Source organism: Xyrauchen texanus, chromosome 22 (assembly GCF_025860055.1).
Source record: "Xyrauchen texanus isolate HMW12.3.18 chromosome 22, RBS_HiC_50CHRs, whole genome shotgun sequence".
NCBI lineage: Eukaryota > Metazoa > Chordata > Actinopteri > Cypriniformes > Catostomidae > Xyrauchen > Xyrauchen texanus.
Genome location: NC_068297.1, coordinates 21,883,328 through 21,905,167, shown reverse-complemented (window position 1 = coordinate 21,905,167; position 21,840 = coordinate 21,883,328). Strand labels below are relative to the sequence as shown.

At 37.4% G+C, this 21,840-nt stretch overlaps 2 protein-coding genes across 4 annotated transcripts in view; one reads left to right on the top strand and one right to left on the bottom strand.

Annotated features, from left to right (window-relative positions):
- LOC127662422 (ena/VASP-like protein) overlaps window positions 1-11,868 on the top strand; it is a 46,252-nt gene extending 34,384 nt beyond the window's left edge. For all 3 annotated transcript variants that reach the window (XM_052153584.1, XM_052153586.1, XM_052153587.1), the window contains 10 exons: window positions 573-634; window positions 1,370-2,209; window positions 6,148-6,422; window positions 8,228-8,331; window positions 8,437-8,473; window positions 8,574-8,631; window positions 9,068-9,128; window positions 9,734-9,794; window positions 9,906-9,963; window positions 10,917-11,868. In XM_052153584.1, coding sequence (XP_052009544.1) covers window positions 573-634; window positions 1,370-2,209; window positions 6,148-6,422; window positions 8,228-8,331; window positions 8,437-8,473; window positions 8,574-8,631; window positions 9,068-9,128; window positions 9,734-9,794; window positions 9,906-9,963; window positions 10,917-10,954 — 1,594 coding nt within the window. In that variant the 3' untranslated portion in view covers window positions 10,955-11,868. The remainder of the gene's footprint in view (window positions 1-572; window positions 635-1,369; window positions 2,210-6,147; window positions 6,423-8,227; window positions 8,332-8,436; window positions 8,474-8,573; window positions 8,632-9,067; window positions 9,129-9,733; window positions 9,795-9,905; window positions 9,964-10,916) is intronic.
- Window positions 11,869-12,025: 157 nt separating this feature from the next.
- LOC127662423 (sphingolipid delta(4)-desaturase/C4-monooxygenase DES2-like) lies at window positions 12,026-21,450 on the bottom strand. The gene is made up of 3 exons (XM_052153588.1): window positions 20,842-21,450; window positions 16,105-16,847; window positions 12,026-12,790 (listed from the first exon to the last, which is right to left on the bottom strand). Exons 1-3 carry the CDS (start codon window positions 20,921-20,923, stop codon window positions 12,647-12,649), a joined length of 969 nt encoding a protein of 322 aa, XP_052009548.1. The 5' UTR covers window positions 20,924-21,450; the 3' UTR covers window positions 12,026-12,646.
- Between the last annotated feature and the right edge of the window lie 390 nt (window positions 21,451-21,840).

Sequence of the window (21,840 nt, the reverse complement as noted above, 5' to 3'; positions counted from 1 at the left end):
GTCCAATTGGGACTTTTGCAGAGCTTGTCAGAGTGAGCATCTGTAACCAATGGGGGCAGAGCTTAGTAAAGGGTCAATTTCATGTGATAAAGCTAGTGGGGCAGAAATTGCATGCTACACCTTTAAACATTGAAAACTAAAAATAAAGAAAATTCTCCTTTTAGAACTACTGTCTATTTGTGCTAATCAGTGAGTGATTAGTGTATTACTATAGGAGAACTTTCTAGTCATTTCACTGGTTTTGAACGAAAACCTCAGCATCTTTGAATCAGTTCAAATACAGTATATGTAAGCTGCTTCCATGCCTTGTCTTCTGTCAAATCTTAAGATGTTTAGATTGGCCTATGTCCTCTAGTGGTGAGATGAACAACTGCACTCTATAGTCATCGATGGCATGAGCTATAAGCTCAGCCTAGCATCTTTTACAACTCAATGAACAGGAAAAGCACACTCACAAACACATTCATCTTCTTCTGCTGTTTAGTAAGCAATTTATACAGGACTGAGAATCTAACAGTTTAAATGTACAAGATTATGTTTATGTGAGTTAATAATTAATCTATAATTCATAGGCAAATGATGGACAAGCATCAGATGCAGATGGAGAGGGAACGGCGAACATCTGGCTCTGCAGGTAGACTAAAGACACTGCACTTATCAGGAATATGATATGAGAGTTTATGCTGTGCAATTAAAAGGATGCATTAACATTCACAGACACATAAAGCCACCCACATCATAACCTTTCAGCTGCCATTGTCTACTGAGAAGTATTAACACTGAAGAATATCAAATTCCCTGGTCGCCAAAAACGTCCCTAGTCCAAACAGTAAACAGCCTAGTGCTACCGCCCAGTCTCGCTCTTATACACTCATTCTCTCTTTATGTTTTTGCCCCTGCTGAAGCATTTATCAGTTTTAGCTAAGACAAACATTTTTCATTATGTCATAGACAGCATTTGTGACTATTTGGGTGAATCTCACAAAACCTGTCAATAAGATGTTTAGCTCAAATTTCACCTCAAAATCAAATGAAATAAAAACAAAATATTCCAAAAAGCAAAATAACCATGGCACTCCCAAAACATTAATAAGTCTTCATTTTCACATAGCTGTCTACAAAAAGATATTTATTATATACTGTAGTTGTCTATTGATTGTGGGGTGAAATGTGACCCAGACATGTTTTCGTGATATTTACTTGTTTGCGAGCATATAACATGCTTTAAAAGTTACATTTCCTATTGTTTGCTCAGGTCACATTTCATCTTTTTCAGTTGCATTGATGCTGAATTTTTTTTGGCACTCTCACATTTCTCTCTTTTTGTTTGTCATTTGTGTTGAACCCCTTCTCTCTCTCTGTTTCTTAGTCTCCACACTTCAGTTTAAAGTGTCAGCATTTGCCTCTCCATCTGAACCCCCTCCGCATGACCTCAGACAATATTGGGCTAACACTCTTCCCCCTTCCTTTGCTCACCATAACCCCATGGCACTTTCCACCTACAACTCGTCCTCTTCCTCACAAGAACAGGAGAGTGGCTATCGCACCGTGGACTCCCCACAAAAAAAGGCCCAGCAGCTTTCCCATCTTTCCACTTCTCTGGCTTCTGCTTTCTCCCCTGTGCATCCAGGGGTCACCACTCCACCTCGCAACATCAAGCAAATTCCTCTTTCTCCTCCAACCGCCCCCCAACACCAGGAGTCAGCCTTAGCTTCCAAACATACTACTTGGTCCTCTGCCCACATGTACTCCACATTACCCACTGCATCGCCCCCCATTGTCATGGCAGTGCCAGTCAAACCGCCCTGCCCTCAACCAGTCCTACCTGTTGCACTCCCTCTACCTCCCCTCAACAATGGTCCTACCTTTGGCCCTAAAGCACCTACTAACACTTCCCACTTGGAAACTGTAACACACCCACAGCAGTCCTCCAATTGTCAGCCAGAGGAGTACTACCCTTACCAGAGCCCTCCTGCCCAGGTCACCTCTGGAGCTCCACTGCATCCACACTATTCGATACAAGAATCGTCCTGCCCCCTGCCCAATCTCATTGGCCAGCCAGTCCAAGGCCAGGCCCACTACCCACAGCAGCTATACCATGCCACGCCCCCATTTGAAACCACACCCACCTCTCACACTACTCTGTCTGAAGGGGCCACACCCAAGACGTCTCCCTCACCTGTTTATCTGAATGCCACAGCACCCACCAGTAAGTATTTTAGACACTACCCCAGCTGCCCCATTAGTGCCCTGTTGCCCTCTTCATAGACTTGCGTAGCCATACCTTTGACTGAAAGGGCTGAAACCGCATACTTAGACAGGATGAGCCATGCAACTGACTCATAAAGCAATCAGTCCTAGACAGTTTTGTAATTACGTGCTGTTTATTAGGTTATCTGAGACATATCATACTGGAATAAGAAACCAGCATGTGAAAATATTTAAAAAGTAGCGCGGGAGTTTCTGGCCATTGAGCACTACACAGAAAACACAATGACAAATTTGGGAAAACCTGCAGAGAGGGTGCGTCTCAATCAGCTCCCTATGTCGTGAGTCAGTATATTGTGAACACAAATTTGGCACTTGTAATGGTGTTCATCCACTGAACATTGGGACACTTATGACTTACAGTAATCACCTGCAACACGAAAACAAGTTTCCGCATTAAAACAGCAGGTATTAATCTACAACATAATTGTAGAAATGACACTGTCATATTCATATGTTCAGCATTATTATAAAAGTCAAATGACAAATATAAAATAAAAATATAAAGGAGTGCATTTTTAAACAACTTCTAACAACTCTAATATTTAAAAGATTGTTTCTCTTTCAAGGTCATTATGGATGAAAGACATTACAACCAACATCTCTTTTAAAGAGAAAATAAGGCTTTGACTTCAGATTTTTAAGTCAAAAAACTTTCTAACAACTTGAAAAACTTCATAAGTCATGGCAACATTTCCAGTAAGGGAATATAATGAGCAATGATGCTCCCATGTTTTTACTGTGCATTCTGGGAATTCTTAGTGAGCGAATGTTTCAGTGTACTGGAACGATTTTGTGATTGAAACAGCCCTACAAATGGCCGGCTCCCTGGTCAGTGCTTTGACTGCTGAACTAGGGAGCTGATTGAGATGCATCAAGATATAACTAAGAAAACCAAGCAGAACAAAAAGTTATACTCATGAATATCCACTATTTCTACTTGCTACTACTCACCTCAAAAAATATCTGAATATCTTTAAAAGATCTAATGTAACTAACCTGGCAAAGCACTCATTGTATCAACCTGGAGACTTGTGAACATGACTCTGTTTCCAGGAGAACTGATCAAAAGTCCTGTGTGCTTTTACTCACAGAAGTTCCATCAATAAAGCCAATCAGATTGACGCATTTATGATAGAGAAAGCATTTTCTAGTTTTTTGTGCAATACGCAACAGACAGTTAGCGCACACATTGTGGGCGGTCTGATGAGACTAAGATATGACATCTGACATCATACATTTGCCAGCAGGACTGGCCTGATGACATGCTGATCTAAATAGCTTTCCAACAGATGCCTTTAAAACAGTACGGTTATTGTACTGAGCCCCCTTGCAAAAACTGGCCTATCAGCATTGCCAATAAAGCTGTTGATTTTTATGTAATGTATGATGTCAGACTGCAAAAATCACACCAGTTGAGCTCACTTGTATGAAGAGCAGCTGCGTCACTCAGTATACAGTATTATATATATATATATATATATATATATATATATATATATATATACGTTATAATATATGTATATACTGTGTGTGATATATATATATATATATATATATATATATATATATATATATATATATATTATAAAGTAAACATTTAGCCATATCATAGTGATTTATGTGTTTGTTCAAAGGTGATTTGTCAATTTTCTTCTATTTCTATATTGTCTAGAGGTGCATCACACTTTAAACTCACCCCACACTCCATTTCCCCCATTTTTGTCTCGCTTATTTATAGATTCAGTTCATTGCAGAACTTAGGTCAACACAAATGTTCCCCACTGATGTGTGCTTGTGTTGTGAACTTACAATGGACAACTAAAACACTTAAAATGTACACTCACCTAAAGGATTATTAGGAACACCATACTAATACTGTGTTTGACCCTTTCGCCTTCAGAACTGCCTTAATTCTACGTGGCATTGATTCAACAAGGTGCTGAAAGCATTCTTTTGAAATGTTGGCCCATATTGATAGGATAGCATCTTGCAGTTGATGGAGATTTGTGGGATGCACATCTAGGGCATGAAGCTCCCGTTCCACCACATCCCAAAGATGCTCTATTGGGTTGAGATCTGGTGACTGTGGGGGCCATTTTAGTACAGTGAACTCATTGTCATTTGAAATGATTCGAGCTTTGTGACATGGTGCATTATCCTGCTGGAAGTAGCCATCAGAGGATGTTCTCATTCTGTTTACGCCAAATTTTTACGCAACATTTTTCCAGTCTTCAGCTGTCCAATTTTGGTGAGCTCTTGCAAATTGTAGCCTCTTTTTCCTATTTGTAGTGGAGATGAGTGGTACCCGGTGGGGTCTTCTGCTGTTGTAGCCCATCCGCCTCAAGGTTGTGCGTGTTGTGGCTTCACAAATGCTTTGCTGCATACCTCGGTTGTAACGAGTGGTTATTTCAGGCAAAGTTGCTCTTCTATCAGTTTGAATCATTCGGCCCATTCTCCTCTGACCTCTAGCATCAACAAGGCATTTTCAGCCCACAGGACTGCCGCATACTGGATGTTTTTCCCTTTTCACACCATTCTTTGTAAACCCTAGAAATGGTTGTGTGTGAAAATCCCAGTAACTGAGCAGATTGTGAAATACTCAGACCGGCCCGTCTGGCACCAACAACCATGCCACGCTCAAAATTGCTTAAATCACCTTTCTTTCCCATTCTGACATTCAGTTTGGAGTTCAGGAGATTGTCTTGACCAGGACCACACCCCTAAATGCATTGAAGCAACTGCCATGTGATTGGTTGATTAGATAATTGCATTAATGAGAAATTGAACAGGTGTTCCTAATAATCTTTTAGGTGAGTGTATATTGTACATTTCTTTGCATTTGGTAACACATTTTTAAACCAAGTGGCATCTGCTGTCAAATTATGCTTTAATCAGCTGGTCCAAAGGTATTTTACAAGGCAAGGCAAGGCACGGCCATTTTTATTTATTTATATAGCACATTTGCTGCACAATGGCAATTAAAAATGCTTTACATATAAATTAAAAAGAAATGAAGAAGATACAATACATTTGAAAACTAATAAAGAACAAGAAGGATATAAGTAATAAAATCAATTAAAAAGTAAACATTATTAAAATGAATAAAAAAAGAATACAGAAATAAAATGATGCAGTGCAATTAGTCAGTGCAGCACAGTGCTCAGTAGATAAATGCACAGTTAAACTTTTAACAGTTAAACATTTTCAATGCATGTTTGAAATCAGTGGCCCTCAAGTTCACACTGGTCCTAGCAAAGTAACTTCAGTACATGTGTAGTTCTTTACATTATATGGCATTTTCCAAATTTGTTCAGAAACATTTTGACGTAATTTGAATAGTATATATATATTGTTTTATCATTAATTAACCTAATGAACTTTGCTAGAAAAGCATACTTCGCCGGCTGTGGCTCAGGAGGTAAAGCATGTCGTCCACTAATCGCAAGGTTGTCGGTTCGATTTCCGGCCCACATGACTCCACATGCCGAAATGTCCTTGGGCAAGACACTGAACCCCAAGTTGCTCCCAATGGCAGGCTAGTGCCTTACATGGCAGCTCTGCCACCATTGGTGTATGTGTGTGTGAATGGGTGAATGGGACACAGTGTAAAGTGCTTTGGTAACCGCTAAGGTTAAAAAAGGCGCTATATAAGTGCAGACCATTTACTTGTGATGTCTTTAAAAATAAACGCCACTGAGATTTCTAATGCAATATCATTCTACTCAAGTGTTGCTCAAGTGTCCAAATAGTTTTTGGGGCCACTATATATGCTTTACCACTCAATCTATCAAGAACAATGCAATCAAAAATCAATCTATCAAAAGCAATGGCAACATGTAAGAAGACAGATTCTCAGCTGTCCTTCTCTTCCAACAGGTCCTCCCGTCCCTCCAGGTCATCCCTCCATGCTCTCATCCACCCCTCCGATTCATCCTCTTACCTCAGTATCAGTGGCAGTTCCACCAGCCCCTCCACCCCCTCCTGGGCCTCCACCACCCGGCCTGCCACCACCCGGCCCGCCACCACCAGGCCCGCCACCACCTTTTACAGCGCCCCCTCCCACCCCACCTCCACTGCCGGCTGGTGGAGGTGGTTCTTCTTCAGGCTTGGCAGCAGCTCTAGCTGGGGCCAAACTGCGCAGAGTGCAGCGGGTAAGTGTCTTGATAGACCTATATGTTGAGGCCAGACAGATTAATCAGGCAATATTTAGCTATTTTGAGAGTTTTGACATCGGCTTATAACTATAAGTGGTTACCACTCACACAAAACTAGGAAATATTAGGGAATTTTTAAGTGTTTTTATGATATTTTAAAGGAGAATTCCAGGCCTGGAAAAGGCATGAAAATGTATTTAAAAAACAAATTATATATTTTTTCTTTAAGTCTTTGAAAGTCATGGAAAATTCTATAAATATATATTTTTTTCTTGTTTTGGTCTGCTTTAAAATATTTTTTGGGCTAGAAATAGTTGTTGTGAGTGCAATTTGATAAAAATTATTTTAAAGGGGTCATGACATGAGAAACCAAATTTGCCTTGATCTTTTGGTATATAAGAGGTCTTTGTATCATTAAAACGTCCTGCAAGTTTAATATTTTAAGACGTCCTCCCCATTCTAAACGAATCATTTATTTAATCAAGCTCAAAATACAGCTCGTTCTGGATTCATGGTTAGAAGTGACGTGTCGGTTAGAAGTGACGTAACAGCGTTTGCATATGACCGCCTCCAGCACAAGATAACTACGCTTTAAGCGCCAAGACAACTACGCTGATTTCAGTATCGCCGTGCGCCTCACAAGTGTTCAGTCGATGGACAGTGAGCTCTGACAGAGACTACTTGTGCACAGGAAAATTACGATGCCACACAGATGTGCTGTTCCTGGCTGTGGTCAAACAAAACCTCTGAATAAGCTGCCGAAAGATCCAGACGTCAGGGAAAAATGGATGCAGTTTATTTTTTGAGGACGTCCCAGTCACGGCAGTGTTAACTTAAGCGTTTGTTCTGTACATTTTAAGGATGACTGTTTTGAGAACAAATCTCAATATGATGCTGGCTTTGCCAGAAAACTGTTGCTCAAAGATAAGTCCGTGCCGACTATTCTGGGAACAACGACGCTAAACTGTAAGTAATCTATTTTAAACTTTAAACTACTTTTTAAAGCGCAATTTCATTCATTATGAATAATCACAGTGTTTTTACTTAGTTTACTTGCATATTGTTCTGGCTGGAAGCGTCAATAATTGATACATAGGCACTGACGTTAGCCAATCATAACAGTGGGCGTTAACACTGAAGTCTTAAATGGAAAACGCCCCCAAAACAGACTGTTTGAATCAGAGGATGAGAAACAGGGTGGGAAAAGGTCATAAATCACTAGATTTTAAAAGTTTTTCTTAAAAAAAAATATATTAATACTATAATTGCACCTAAGGGAACATAATAATACAATAAAAAAACCATGTCATGACCCCTTTAAAACATCCAGCAATATATTCAACAATTATAAAAAAAAACTGGAAAAACTTTGCCAGTGAATAGTAAATAATAAACATGTTTAAATGTTTGTTGTTGTTAATTTTAAGTAAATGTTGTGTAAATTAATTTAGTGTTTTTTTCAAACCTCCGATTTGCTGTCATGTGTGCATAAGCATTATATCGGCCATCAACAACCCTGCTGTCTAGATATTGGTGTCAACCACTGAAAAACCCATATCGGTTAACCACTGTGCGTGTTTTGTGTGCTGAGGTTTGTCTGATAAGCATTTGGCATTTTTTCTACATGCCGTGGTATCATTTTAGAAACTGAGGAATAGCTTATGTAGTCTTTCCAGCACTGATGATTATTTCTCAATTCATTTGAGCTGGATGGCATTCCATCCACATTCCGTTTCTTTCTAGGCATTACTTGTGATAAGATTATCTTGGTGCCTGATTATTCTATGCTTTATCTTACCCAGCCAGAGGAAAGCAGTAGCAAGAATGATGCCAATCGCGCTAGTGGAGGCAGTGGAGGAGGTGGAGAAGGTCTCATGCAGGAAATGAATGCCCTTTTAGCACGGAGGTCACACCGAATCCATTTCCTGTTTATTTCTGTCATGCATTACTATTGAATCATGATTTGTGGTTATGGAGACTTTTATTATTAACTATGATCTCCTTTCTGTAGGAGGAGAGCTTCAGAGAAGCCAGAGGACAATCAAAATGTACAATTTCTTACGCTTTATCTTGAAACAAAAACTAATGAATTTTCTGTAATGTTTGATTATTCATTTCATCATATCTTATTACATCTCTATCTTGCAGGAAGAGTCCAATGGTTCTCCATCTGCCTCACGTGGATCAGGTCCACAAAATTCAGCAGGTGTTTGTTTTGTTACTAATTTAAATCAAGCCCATGGTATGAATTGTGTCTCACCATGGCAGTAAAGTTGCTTTAGAAATATATATGCCTGTGGCCAACTGTATGCTAGCATACTCCTTAAAGTTGATCAAATAAAGCTTTAGCAGATGTAAACTTTTTAAGTCGTTCTCATCTGGAAAAGTGGATCAAAAATACTGATGATTCATCTTGCACTGACTTATTTTGTCCAATCAAATGCTCTCTAGAATGAGGTCCTCTTAAGGTTTTGGTTATTTAAAAAGAGAGGATCCCTTCTTTTGTCCGAACAAAACTTCTGAGTGACATTTCATAGCCCATAATAAAACATGTATTTTACAAGGACACAAAGTTGATTTGTGAAGGTTAATAAGGATCTGGAGAGCCAAAGAATCAATATTAATTGAAATATTCTTCACAGATCCTGTGAAAAAGCCATGGGAGCGTGCTAACTCTGCAGACAAGTCCTCAGCTGTGTCAAAGTAGGTTTGTGACAGGTTTACAGTGCAGTTAACATTTAGTGCCTCTCCCTGATCATTCAGTCCTTTGTACCCGATTTTTATGTTTCTCTTTATTTGACAGTCTTTACCTTCTTTTAGGTACAAATTGAAATTTGTCCTTTGATGGGGCATACCATGATTGACTGCATCAGAGCAGTGTTTGAAATGTATGGTTTTATCAAGTTTATGGTTTGCAGATCTTGGTTGCTTGGTTGTCAATACTAGCGATCATGATAATGAAGTAATGCCCACTGCAACATGAGAATGCAATGATCTAATTGCAAACAAAGCAGGTTTTTCTTGTTTTTTGTCAACTAGAAAATGTAGGCTTTTGTGTTTGTGCAAACACTTAGAACGTGACCTCAAAGCTGAACTCTTTATAAAAACTAACATCAGTATGTGAAGTTAATTATTAGCATTAGTTAATTATGTGAATTAATCGAGATATGTACAATATCAGCAGCGAACAAGAATTGCAGTTATTGTTGGATTTCAGAGAACACTGTTAGCTGATGCTGTGTGAATATTTAGACTTATCAATGTTCCCATGGATTTACTGCATCTACATTTTTATGAAACACGTACAGGGCAAAACCTATTGGAAACACCAGTGATGCCGAGTCAATTGACTTTGACAGAATGAAACAGGTATGTTCAGAATATCTTTCAAAATATCATTAAAGTTATTAGCTATAAAAAAAAAAAAAACGGGGTCAACTGCTCTGCTAACACAGATAAAAATCTGCTTCATTTTAAAAGGAAATCTTAGAAGAGGTTGTGCGGGAGTTGCAGAAAGTAAAAGAAGAAATAATTGATGGTAAGTTAGAGACATGGAATATTAAAGGAATAGTTCACCCAAAAATTTCTCATTATTGACTTTCTTTCTTCTCCAAAACACATTTGAAGAAAAACAGAAAAATATCTTAGCTCCGAAGGTCCTTATAATGCAAGTGAATGGAGATTTCTCTTTTGAAGCTCCAAAAATCACATAGTCAGCATAAACGTCATCCATACAACATACAAGCTGTTAAATTACTTTCTTCTAATGTGTTGCTTTCCACAATCGCTTTTGGTGCAAAAAAGAAAAATATAGTAATTTAACTCTTAATCATCACTTCCGGTCAGCAGTGGTACGTGCATTTGACATAATCACATTGGTATTTGATATGTGAGAACTGTTTACAAGTGAGGAGGAACGCTGTACAGTAGCTTAGTATGTTTTGGTTTTGATCTGTATTTATCGGTTTCTTTACTCACAATGGTGCTTTTGTGTGCTTATCCTTGATGTCTCAATTGAGTGGAGAAAGTGAGATTATATCTGTATCATGGCAACGCAAATACATCACACAAGAGTCCGCTTGGACTCATGAATCTTACCGGAAGCGTTTGATTACAGTCAAAAAGTACTTAAATATTTATCTTTTACACGCCAAAGGTGATTGTATCGCTTAAGAAGATTAATTTAACCGCTGGAGTCGTAACAATGATGTTTATGCTGACTGTCTGTGATATTTGGAGCTTCAAAAGAGAAATCGCCTATTTAAAATTAGCATTTTAAGGACCTACAGAACTAAAAAAGAATTCTTCAAATGTGCTCTGGTGAATAAAGAAAGACATAGACATCTGGGATATCGTAAGGGTGAGTAAATAATGAGATAATTCTCATTTTAGGGTGAGCTATCCCTTTAAAATAAACTTAAAATAATTAAATAAAATATTTTTGAATATCTTTTCAGGTCATGAAAATATATATTTTTTTGTCTCTTTTAGCCATAAGAAGGGAACTGCTAAGAATTGGTTCTACATAGTCTTCTAAAATGTCGAAGACGATGACTGATGATGTCTGAAGGTTCGGGGAAGTATAAAAAAGCGCACGAGAAAAACGTTCTCACAGCATGTCTGCAAAGTTACGGAAAAGTTATCTGGTTGCAGAAATGTTGTACAGAAACAAGACATTACTGAGAAGGACAAGGGGAAGTAAAGACACAAAAGGGAGTGAGTGATTGTGTGAATGGATGAGCGAATGGATGAGCAGATGGAAATAAAGACCTTCACACTGAATTTTCTATTTTCTCCGGTATGAACGTTGAGACAGTCCACTGTGCAGCTTGCTGCTCTCGCTCTTTCAGTCTTAAAGTCAACAAGTTTGAAAATTAATGAAGATATTTTTGTTTTCTAAGTTTATACTGTTCTGTTGTTTCATTGGTTATTGTTATTATTGTTAAGAATTGTATTATATTAAATGAGAAGTTGCACAACAAGTATTGTCAGCCTTTTTATATTTTATATTACTGTTGTTATTTTATAGTTTTCAATTTCAAAGTATCATGCACAATTGCGCTTAACTTCAGCAAAATACTGCATAGATGAAGCAGTTTCTGATGCGTTTTATTTAAAAACATTCGGCCAATGCAGAAGTTCATTACATTGAACTTTTATTTTTAACTTGATTTGGAGGTATGAAGTAATGTACTAGTACAAGCTCTTTCAATGAGCTCAAGAGAGGGAGATGGAAGTATATACATATATAGTATATCTGCACTACAGTGTGAGATGACGAAGATTAACTGGTTTTAAGTATTCACTGAATTGTTTGAACCTACGATGTATCCTGATTTAATTCGGTTTATCCTGATTTTAAAAGTTGATGTTGAAATTTGGCAGAAATTACATTGGAATTAAAAAACATGAACATTAAATGTCACATGGTGTGTAAAATTTGTGATGCAATTAAAAACAAACTTTAAGAGCCCCATCCCCATCCCCATCCCTATCTCTATCCCTATCCCTCTCCCTCAAGTCCTTTAGAGTTTTCATTATTTTGCATTAAAACCAAACGTCCTCCTTGCAAATTCTATATACCCATATTAAAATTCATCATTCAGGCATCTTGGTACTTAATTAATTGCAAGAGATTTACATTTATTGAAAATTTGAAATACATTACAGAAACAGATATATTCTAAAACTTTGTAATATCAAAGATGGTCCAACAGTGCAAATGAGTAAATATGAAACAAAAAAGATTTTTAATAATAATAACGATTTTCTATTTAAATGCACAAAACACAACCAACGGATGTAGTTGGCAAGATTCCCTTTTTGTTTAAAATGTATATTTCATGGGAACATCTAAAACACATTTCATGTTTTAGATAGGGATGAATATATGGAAACATTTTTGTGAAGGAATAAAACTGGAATGTGATACACCCAAACAAAATGTATGATCATGAGTCAACATGGCCCTGAGAGCAGTAAATGCAAGTTGTTTGAAATACATCCCATAAGTACAGATCTGTTTGAGGAAATGGCTACTTGAGACAGAATGAATTGGTTTAGCAGGTGCGGCTCACTCTTCATTAGCACTTTGTGAAAATGTTTGTTCCCATACAACAACTAAATGGCCTGAAAGAGCCAATTATGTATCGATGGTTGCTTTGTATGTTGTACTGTAAAAAGACTTTGTGTTATGTTTGGTTAAATCAGTAGTCTCCAATTTATTCCTTTTTGCCTAGTTTGTATTGTCTTTTGATTCTGGCATAGGGGCCGATGCTATCATCGAATACAAAGTCCCACAGCACTTTCATCCAGGAAGTGTGTTGAGGGAGTAAGTCATAGTACTCTGCAGCAATTCTCTTCACCTGTATAATGAGGAAAAAGTAATATTTTTAACATTACATGGTAAGGAAGTGCTAATTATACATTTTCAATAAAAAAAAAAAAAATTAACAAAAATATATAATGCAGCCAGTATGTACAGTAAAATGTGGGTGGGGTGGTGGTCGGTTTCCTGTCGATATCATACTTAACGGTTTAAACATTAACAGGCATATTGCAATGTGCAAGATGTCAGTTCACAGACATAGCACCTTGGGGTCTCTTAAGTTTACGAAGCGATCAAATCAATTAAATTGTGTCTTATGAAATGTGATGAGGTGTGAAAGAAATATTTAGCAAATATTTGTCTTTCTCTTAATCAGTAACACATGAACGCAGATACTGTACCATTTCCACTCAAGCGCTATCCAAAAAAAACACAACTTCATGGGCAAAATATGGTCTCGTTATTTGGTGACAATAGTGGATTTTGCCTTTACGATATCCAAGGTGGTGGAAGGATAACCTATTAATCAGCCGATAGTTTTTAAAAATGATTAATAGAATATATATTCTAACAAATATTATTCTCTCCTAACCTTGACAGGCACAGACAGAGGCTGCAAGAGTGCCAAATGAATAAAATCCCAAGTGCAGTTTATTGTTCAACCAAAATCCCAATGACAACTAAAAAAGATTTGGTGAACAATACGAGACTTTTGACTATAAACAAGCCCAAAACACATCGGGACTCTTATTTTGAAATCACAGAGACTTGGCTCTGTGACAGTGCTGTATATTAAGTATTAACCAAATAAAGCTTTTTATAGCCTTAATATTTAAATATATAGGCCTACAATATTCTGTTTTCACCAAATGGGGTTTAACGAGGAATATTAAACTATATCATATAAATATTAAACTGCTGTTATACCATAAAACTAAGCCGTTCTAACTGTAGATTTCTCCAGCACTGGCCACAGAGGAATGTGAAGGAATACAAAATAAATAAACCATCTTCAACTATCAGCATAGATTTTTGCGGATAACCAATAATTCCAAAAAGCAACTTTTGGCACTTTGATTAATCGTTAAAAACGATATATCGGTCTACCTCTGCTCATTATTTTAATGGAAACTTTCCATCACCTTTTACTAATATATATATCTCAAGCTACACAAGGACAAATGACAAAAGCCTGAAATTTCCTGCCAAAACACATATTAATATAAAATCATTGAAGTAAGCTTACCGTAGTGAATTAGGGGTAATTCAAGAACGTGGCTTTGAATTTGTAGTTTTTATGTATTGTATCAGTAATGGTATTTTGTTTGTTTCTAATAAAAAATGTAATAAGAAATCCTTTCTAGCATACCTTTAAAAAATGCAAGTTGCAAAATAAGGACTACAACTCCCAGAAGGCTTTGTATTTACGAGCACGAAGAACTGGACAGCCGTTGTAGTCCTTAAAAATTCATGCTTAAGGTATGACTGTGTGAAATTTATCTTGTAGAACAAAACACGTCTCTTCAACTAATGTTAATCACAGCCCTCATTTGACTTGACACAGATTGATGTCTCAGACACGGAGGCAACTGAGATTCAAGAATTTGTGCAATTCCAAACATTAGTAACCACTATAAAGTTATTATGCAAATCTACAAATGCAGAGCAGTAAATGAGTGTGTGGCTGAGTTCAGAATGGCATACTATTACAATTTCTGATGTAGTCGTGTATGAAGAGGTGGGCATACTGTTAAAAATAAATTAAAAATAAGCACCACCAATGGCAGTAAAAGGCACAAAAAAAAGACACTTGATATAATTACTGGACAAAGTTGTCCAGCATCTGCAGAAAATCAAAACCTAGCACAGGTGCAATAACATACAGTATTTTTTACAAAGTTTAACTGCATAAGTAAAATATATATATATATGGGCTGTCAATTTAACGCATTAATAACGTGTGATTAATTTTACAAAAAAAATAATGCGTTAAAACAATTTACGCATTTAATTGTAATGCTTTCCTGAGAAATTCAAGCTTGTAGTACCACCTGTTTACTCCAGAGGGCAGTAAGTGAAATTTCAGCTGTGTGAGCAACACACAGTTTATTACAGTGAACAAAACATTAACAACTCTTCAGCGGACACACAACATAAACATGTGTTACGCTCTTGCGTTCAAAACACTTGAAGGAGCGCAAATGCGAACCAAGGGATCTCAAGATGTGTTTAAAGATTGAGTATTAAACTATATTTAACTTGACACAGCGACCTAAACATTTCACTTTTATGATGTAACACACCCGAGACGCGACACAAGCATGTCTGACGCAGGTCGTATGGTCTTTACCTCACAAATATTTAATTACCAACAAGGTTAAGGAGGTGTCCTTTAAACTGTTACACCGTTTTTACCAAGTCAATCTTTATTTAAGAAACATGCTCCCTGAAATAGATCCACTTTGCAACTTCTGTAATGCCGTAGATGAATCAATGATGCAAATATCCAAAACGCTCTGATTGGTGGATCAGCTTAGTCGGACTGTTTTGCACGTGCCATCAGTTGCGCTACCGCAGCTCAGTGCGCGTATAGAGAGAATCTTTGTACACTTTTTAAAATAATAATTAAAACACAATCAATTCACTCAACGTTGCTGTGGCATCATGTAATTTGATTGGAAAAAGTTCTGGGTCAAAAGCCCATTCGTCATCACTTATTTTAGGTGGGCATGCGCAAAATCCTAAGAAGGTGGGAATATGGCATATGCCCTACACTACACTACTGCAGTAGTATGGGCTGTATGCCATTCCGAACTGAGCCATATTGCCCAGCCCTAATAACTTGATTTAAAATGATCAATTATAAGTTAAGAAACAATATATTATAATTGTATTCAAATATAATGAATATAAGATTGAAAAGTAGTTTGAGAGTGTAGGGTGCCTCGGTTGTGCTATTCACAATGCATGATGGGAGTGGGTGGTCGCATGCCACACTTAGTTGGCCACAATTCTCTGATTGGCAGATCTTTCAGGAATTCTGCTATTGAACACAAAGTTAAAATAATGTAGACTGATGATTCAACAGAGGCAAATACCATACCATTGATTAACAACCTTAGAGCTCATAGTAAGTCTGTCTTTAAGGTTTATACGTTCTTGTTAAAAATCAATTTGCCTAGAAAATAAATTGGATTTTTACTTCTGGAACCCGACTGTTGCACTATATTCCAGAGGGAACTCATGGCGAATAAGCATTCCAAGTTGGCCTACAAGTTGACGTTATGACAGAAGAGCTCTTTCAGAAGTCGCTTAAAATACTGCAATACAGCCATAAAAACAACCACTTACCTCAGGTAATTTGCTGCCAGGAATGCTGGGGAAGTCATGGTGCTCCATATGGTATCCCACATTGAAGGTTATGTAGTTGAGGGGGCCGTAATAAGAGTAGGTTTCATGACCTTTCATGAACATGTAGTGCTCTGCGATGAAGTGTCCAGAGATGGGGTGTAAGCCCATGCACAGAATAGACCCAGCAATCAGGTACACTATAGGCTTGAGGCCCCAGAAATAGTAGATAACAATGTCGACCACAAACTGCACTGCTGCATTCGCAATCTCCAACCTTGTCACAGGCTTGGGGTTCACAACCAAAGGACGGAGTGCATAGAACAAAGGCTGGAGAAAGAGCCAGATCACCTTCCTCATCGGGGTGCAGAAAAACCAGCCCTCAAGGTCAGTAGGAATATCCACATCCAACCCATCTCCTCCAAGATACCGATGGTGGTCAATGTGGTACTTCTTAAAAGACGAGGAATAAGGCAAGCCAATGGGCAGATTGGCAAACATGGCGAACCAGCGGTTCCAGCGAGCCTGTTTATTGCCAAAGGCCACATTGTGTGAAATGTCATGAATGGCTAGTGTCAGAGAGTGGTTGATGCAGCCACCAAATGCATATGCCCAAAACAACACCCACTTCCAAGAGAGGTCATGGACCATGTAACATGCCAGGAGCTGGGTGATTACCATTCCTGACACGACCCACTTCAGTTGGGGGTCATGACCCATCAAAGACTTGATTTCTGGATACTTTGCTGAAGATAGAGAAAAGCATAGATAATTATAAATAATTTATCCTGGTATTAATTTACTCCAACATAAAAATAATCAAGAAATCTTATTTTGCCTATAGAAAAAGCTTATTTTTAGGGCCATAATTTCTTTTTACTTTGGGACATGACAGTTCCACACATTTTAAAAAATTAAGGGGTCTGAATACTTTCTGAATGCAATGTGTGTGTGTGTGTGTGTGTGTGTGTGTGTGTGTGTGCGTATATATATATATATATATATATATATAAAACCAGGACATTTTCTTGGCAGGTTTTGTGGGAATCAAAAAAAGTAACGAAATTCGCCATAATGAGAGCTACTGTATTTTATCAGCAGTTCTAAAGAGGCTAAAAATGTATTAGGCTGAAACTGATGCACAAATTATTAAAAATCAGATTTTGAAAATATAGGATGTTATCATGGAACAACTTGAAAGCATTAGAGGATTTGTTGAAGTACCCTCATTAAAGAAAATTAAGCTTAAAATAATTATGCTAGACAGCTCACTTAATTCTTGCTAGAGAGCTTATTGTTCTACTTAGAGAGATAATACTTGTGTATGGAGTACAGTAAATGCGGTAGTACTTATTTATACTTAAAAAAAACAAAACAAAAACAGATACTGCTCTTATTTCTATTACAGTCGCTAGGGGCAACCTAATAAACATGTTAAGGCAATATTCAAGCCAACCAGTTAAGTCCCCTGCTTCTGTCATGGAAACACAGAAGCAGGTTTATTTAGTGTTTGCGTTTCAGCTTTTGAGTAAAGATTCTGCCATCAGGTGTCCAAAAGGAGTGCGTCAATAAAATGACCTCAAACTCCACTAGCAAATGCTAATACAACCCTAAGGCGATGCTTATATACACTCACCTAAAGGATTATTAGGAACACCATACTAATACTGTGTTTGACCCCCTTTCGCCTTCAGAACTGCCTTAATTCTACGTGGCATTGATTCAACAAGGTGCTGAAAGCATTCTTTAGAAATGTTGGCCCATATTGATAGGATAGCATCTTGCAGTTGATGGAGATTTGTGGGATGCACATCCAGGGCACGAAGCTCCCGTTCCACCACATCTCAAAGATGCTCTATTGGGTTGAGATCTGGTGACTGTGGGGGCCATTTTAGTACAGTGAACTCATTGTCATGTTCAAGAAACCAATTTGAAATGATTCGAGCTTTGTGACATGGTGCATTATCCTGCTGGAAGTAGCCATCAGAGGATGGGTACATGGTGGCCATAAAGGGATGGACATGGTCAGAAACAATGCTCAGGTAGGCCGTGGCATTTAAACGATGCCCAATTGGCACTAAGGGGCCTAAAGTGTGCCAAGAAAACATCCCCCACACCATTACACCACCACCACTAGCCTGCACAGTGGTAACAAGGCATGATGGATCCATGTTCTCATTCTGTTTACGCCAAATTCTGACTCTACCATCTGAATGTCTCAACAGAAATCGAGACTCATCAGACCAGGCAACATTTTTCCAGTCTTCAACTGTCCAATTTTGGTGAGCTCTTGCAAATTGTAGCCTCTTTTTCCTATTTGTAGTGGAGATGAGTGGTACCCGGTGGGGTCTTCTGCTGTTGTAGCCCATCCGCCTCAAGGTTGTGCGTGTTGTGCCTTCACAAATGCTTTGCTGCATACCTCGGTTGTAACGAGTGGTTATTTCAGGCAAAGTTGCTCTTCTATCAGCTTGAATCAGTCGGCCCATTCTCCTCTGACCTCTAGCATCAACAATGCATTTTTGCCCACAGGACTGCCGCATACTGGATGTTTTTCCCTTTTCACACCATTCTTTGTAAACCCTAGAAATGGTTGTGTGTGAAAATCCCAGTAACTGAGCAGATTGTGAAATACTCAGACCGGCCCGTCTGGCACCAACAACCATGCCACGCTCAAAATTGCTTAAATCACCTTTCTTTCCCATTCTGACATTCAGTTTGGAGTTCAGGAGATTGTCTTGACCAGGACCACACCCCTAAATGCATTGAAGCAACTGCCATGTGATTGGTTGATTAGATAATTGCATTAATGAGAAATTGAACGGGTGTTCCTAATAATCCTTTAGGTGAGTGTATATATATATATAAAATATATTGTTTTTTCAAAAATAACAATAATGTAATAATTGTTAAGACAACCATAATTTTTAACATTGCTTTTAAATGTATTTTTAGATGTCCAGTAGGCAGGTAGATGTAATCCTTTGCTATTTGAGCTATAAATAAACAAAACAGCATGATCCTAAAAAATTATTAACACACAAAAACACATATTTACCATGTAAAAATTTAAATTATACTTATTCACACCCATAACCACAAAAAGTGTTGGAGAAAAAAAAAAAAACAAGCTTGTAAACAGCATTTGAGCTCGTAGCCTTCTAGAATAGTGTGAAGATGATGCATACACTATTAATATTTGAAGAGGTGTAAAACTACCCATGCAATTAAGTTCACAATATAATACAGTAAAAGGGGCTTTTGTGAGGGGGCTACTGATAGAGAATTACAGAAGTAGTGAATAGAGGATCTGCACTCTGAATAAATATTAAAGCATGCTTTGTTTAATGTGGTCTGTCAAAGAGTGTGTGTATTCTTCCCTGAAACACTTAAATCACCTTTTTTTTTTTCAATGTGAATTTACTTCACAATTTTGGCTTGACATTTATAACTGGTTATCAGTAAAAATTGAGACAATTCCTCCTATTGTTCTACAAGATATCCTTTTTTATAAAAACAGTTTGAATCCCCAAATTTCTGACATGGTTAATATGGTATTGTTGCTGGGTAAATATCATATTCATACATGTAAATGGAAAAAAAGCAAGCCCTCCTTTAATTTATTTTTATATGATTTTGTGAAATCATTCCAGAGCTTCAAATATTAAAAAAAAGAAAAAGAAAATAGAAAGATTGAAGCTTTATGTTTTGCCATGTCAAAGTATTTGTTGTTTTAGTACATCCTTGTTTTGTGTTTTTATATATGTATGTTTACGTATGTATGTGTATATGCATATATATATATATATATGAATCTATATCATATTCGGTCTTGAATCTTGCTCCTTGTCCCTTTAAGTTTGTTCTGTGTCTTACGTTGTTGAATGCTCCCTGTTTTGTTTTGTGAGGTATAATTGCAATAATAATAATAATAATAATAATAAAAAAATAAATAAATAAAAAAAAAAAAAAAGTGTGCGTGTGTATCTCCATACTGTTCGTGAATGATAAGGGTACTACCCTCATGACTGATAATCGTGTGACTGGTGTATCGTCACCTTTATGGTCATATGACAACGAATGTGTCGTCACTAAGCAAGCCCCATTTATATTGTTCCTGGAGTCAAAGATAGAAGCATGGAATCGGTTTACACAAAATGATCATCATCCCTGTAGCCATATGCATTTGATTCAGCATATGACAATGTTACATCTCAAATAGGCCTACATGTACAGGTGACTGAGGTAGCATATACATAACCGAACAACAGCATGTAAAGAACATAAATGAACCTTAAACTAACTGATTCTCCCTCTTCAATCACTCACTCGCACACGCGCAAACACGCACGCACACTCGCTCCTTGAGGTGTGTGTGTGTGTGTGTGTGTGTGTGTGTGTGTGATATATATATATATATGAGTTTAACAATTTCATATTAAAATGACTTCGATCCCTACACAATCATTCACTTGACAGTGACAAGGACACTCAAGATGAGATTAAGTGTAACTTGGCACACATCAGAGTTTGAACTGTCTTTGCCAGCAAAAGATATATACATCGAGATGAGAAGATGTAACAATCCAATTAAATTACTAAATGGATCGATCTCGTCTACATGCGATTCAAACAAGCCGGCTAGCCAGAAGATATCACCTGTAAAACTTGTTTTAGCGTTTGGTCCTTACAACATATTCTGCTGACGTAAAGTTGACCGTCTATAACTTAACTTAAACTTACCTAATATTTCTTTTCTTCTGCATGTGTGCGGTTGCTCAGAGTAGACCCATTCAAAGTCCCAGCGTCCACCTGCTTTCCCCATTTTACACCTCTGTGCCGCTGGTTGTGTGTAATGATCTCAGGTGATTCCTCTCTTACCAGACTCGTTTCGGACACGCCCTCTTAGATAAGAGAAGCAATAGGTGTGCCTGAGTGAGTCTACTCTATACAATAACTTATTTCAACCGAAACCCTAACGGACTCAAATAGTTCTGACAGCTGCTGCAGAACGAATGTCTACATCTCAAGCAATTCGCTTCTTTCCACCAATGAAGTGTTTTGGAACGAGTGGGAAAACCCGTTGCCTGTGGAGTGTTTTGCAATGTGATTTGTCAATTTGCGTAACGTGGTTATTTAAAGTTGAATAATAATGACAATAAATCTCATAAGTTCACTTGCCGTTTTGAAATTCTGGTCGCACCAGTTTCACTTCACGTGACCACTAGGTGACGCATTTAATCAAATGATTTTGTAACAGCGTCTTTACTGGGTAAAACATATTTTTGTGTGCAGTGAAATAATTACAGGCCTAATGAGAGAATTGGAAAGGGTCAACTAAAATGTTAAAGTACAGCCAACTGACATAAACCAAGAATATTTGGTTATGTTAATTACTTGTTAATTTATATTATGGTTAATTATAAACGTTTTAAATAGACTAGAGGCACAAAAGGAAAATGTTCCTCTACTCAAAATACATTTTAAGATTGACATTTCAATTTCATAAAAAAAAAATCCATCAAATTTAATTGAGTAATATCTTATAATACAAACGTATTACTTTGGGTTTTATTCCATTTAATGGTGTTAAACATTACATGTATCAATTTGCTGGAATTCAAATTGTAATCGTACCTCTTTAAGATATTGAAATCTTTAAAATAGGCTAAAATATTTCTTTGAGTATGTCAAGATTTACTTTTGTATTTATTGTGTTCTCAATAGTATTTGTTTAATGCA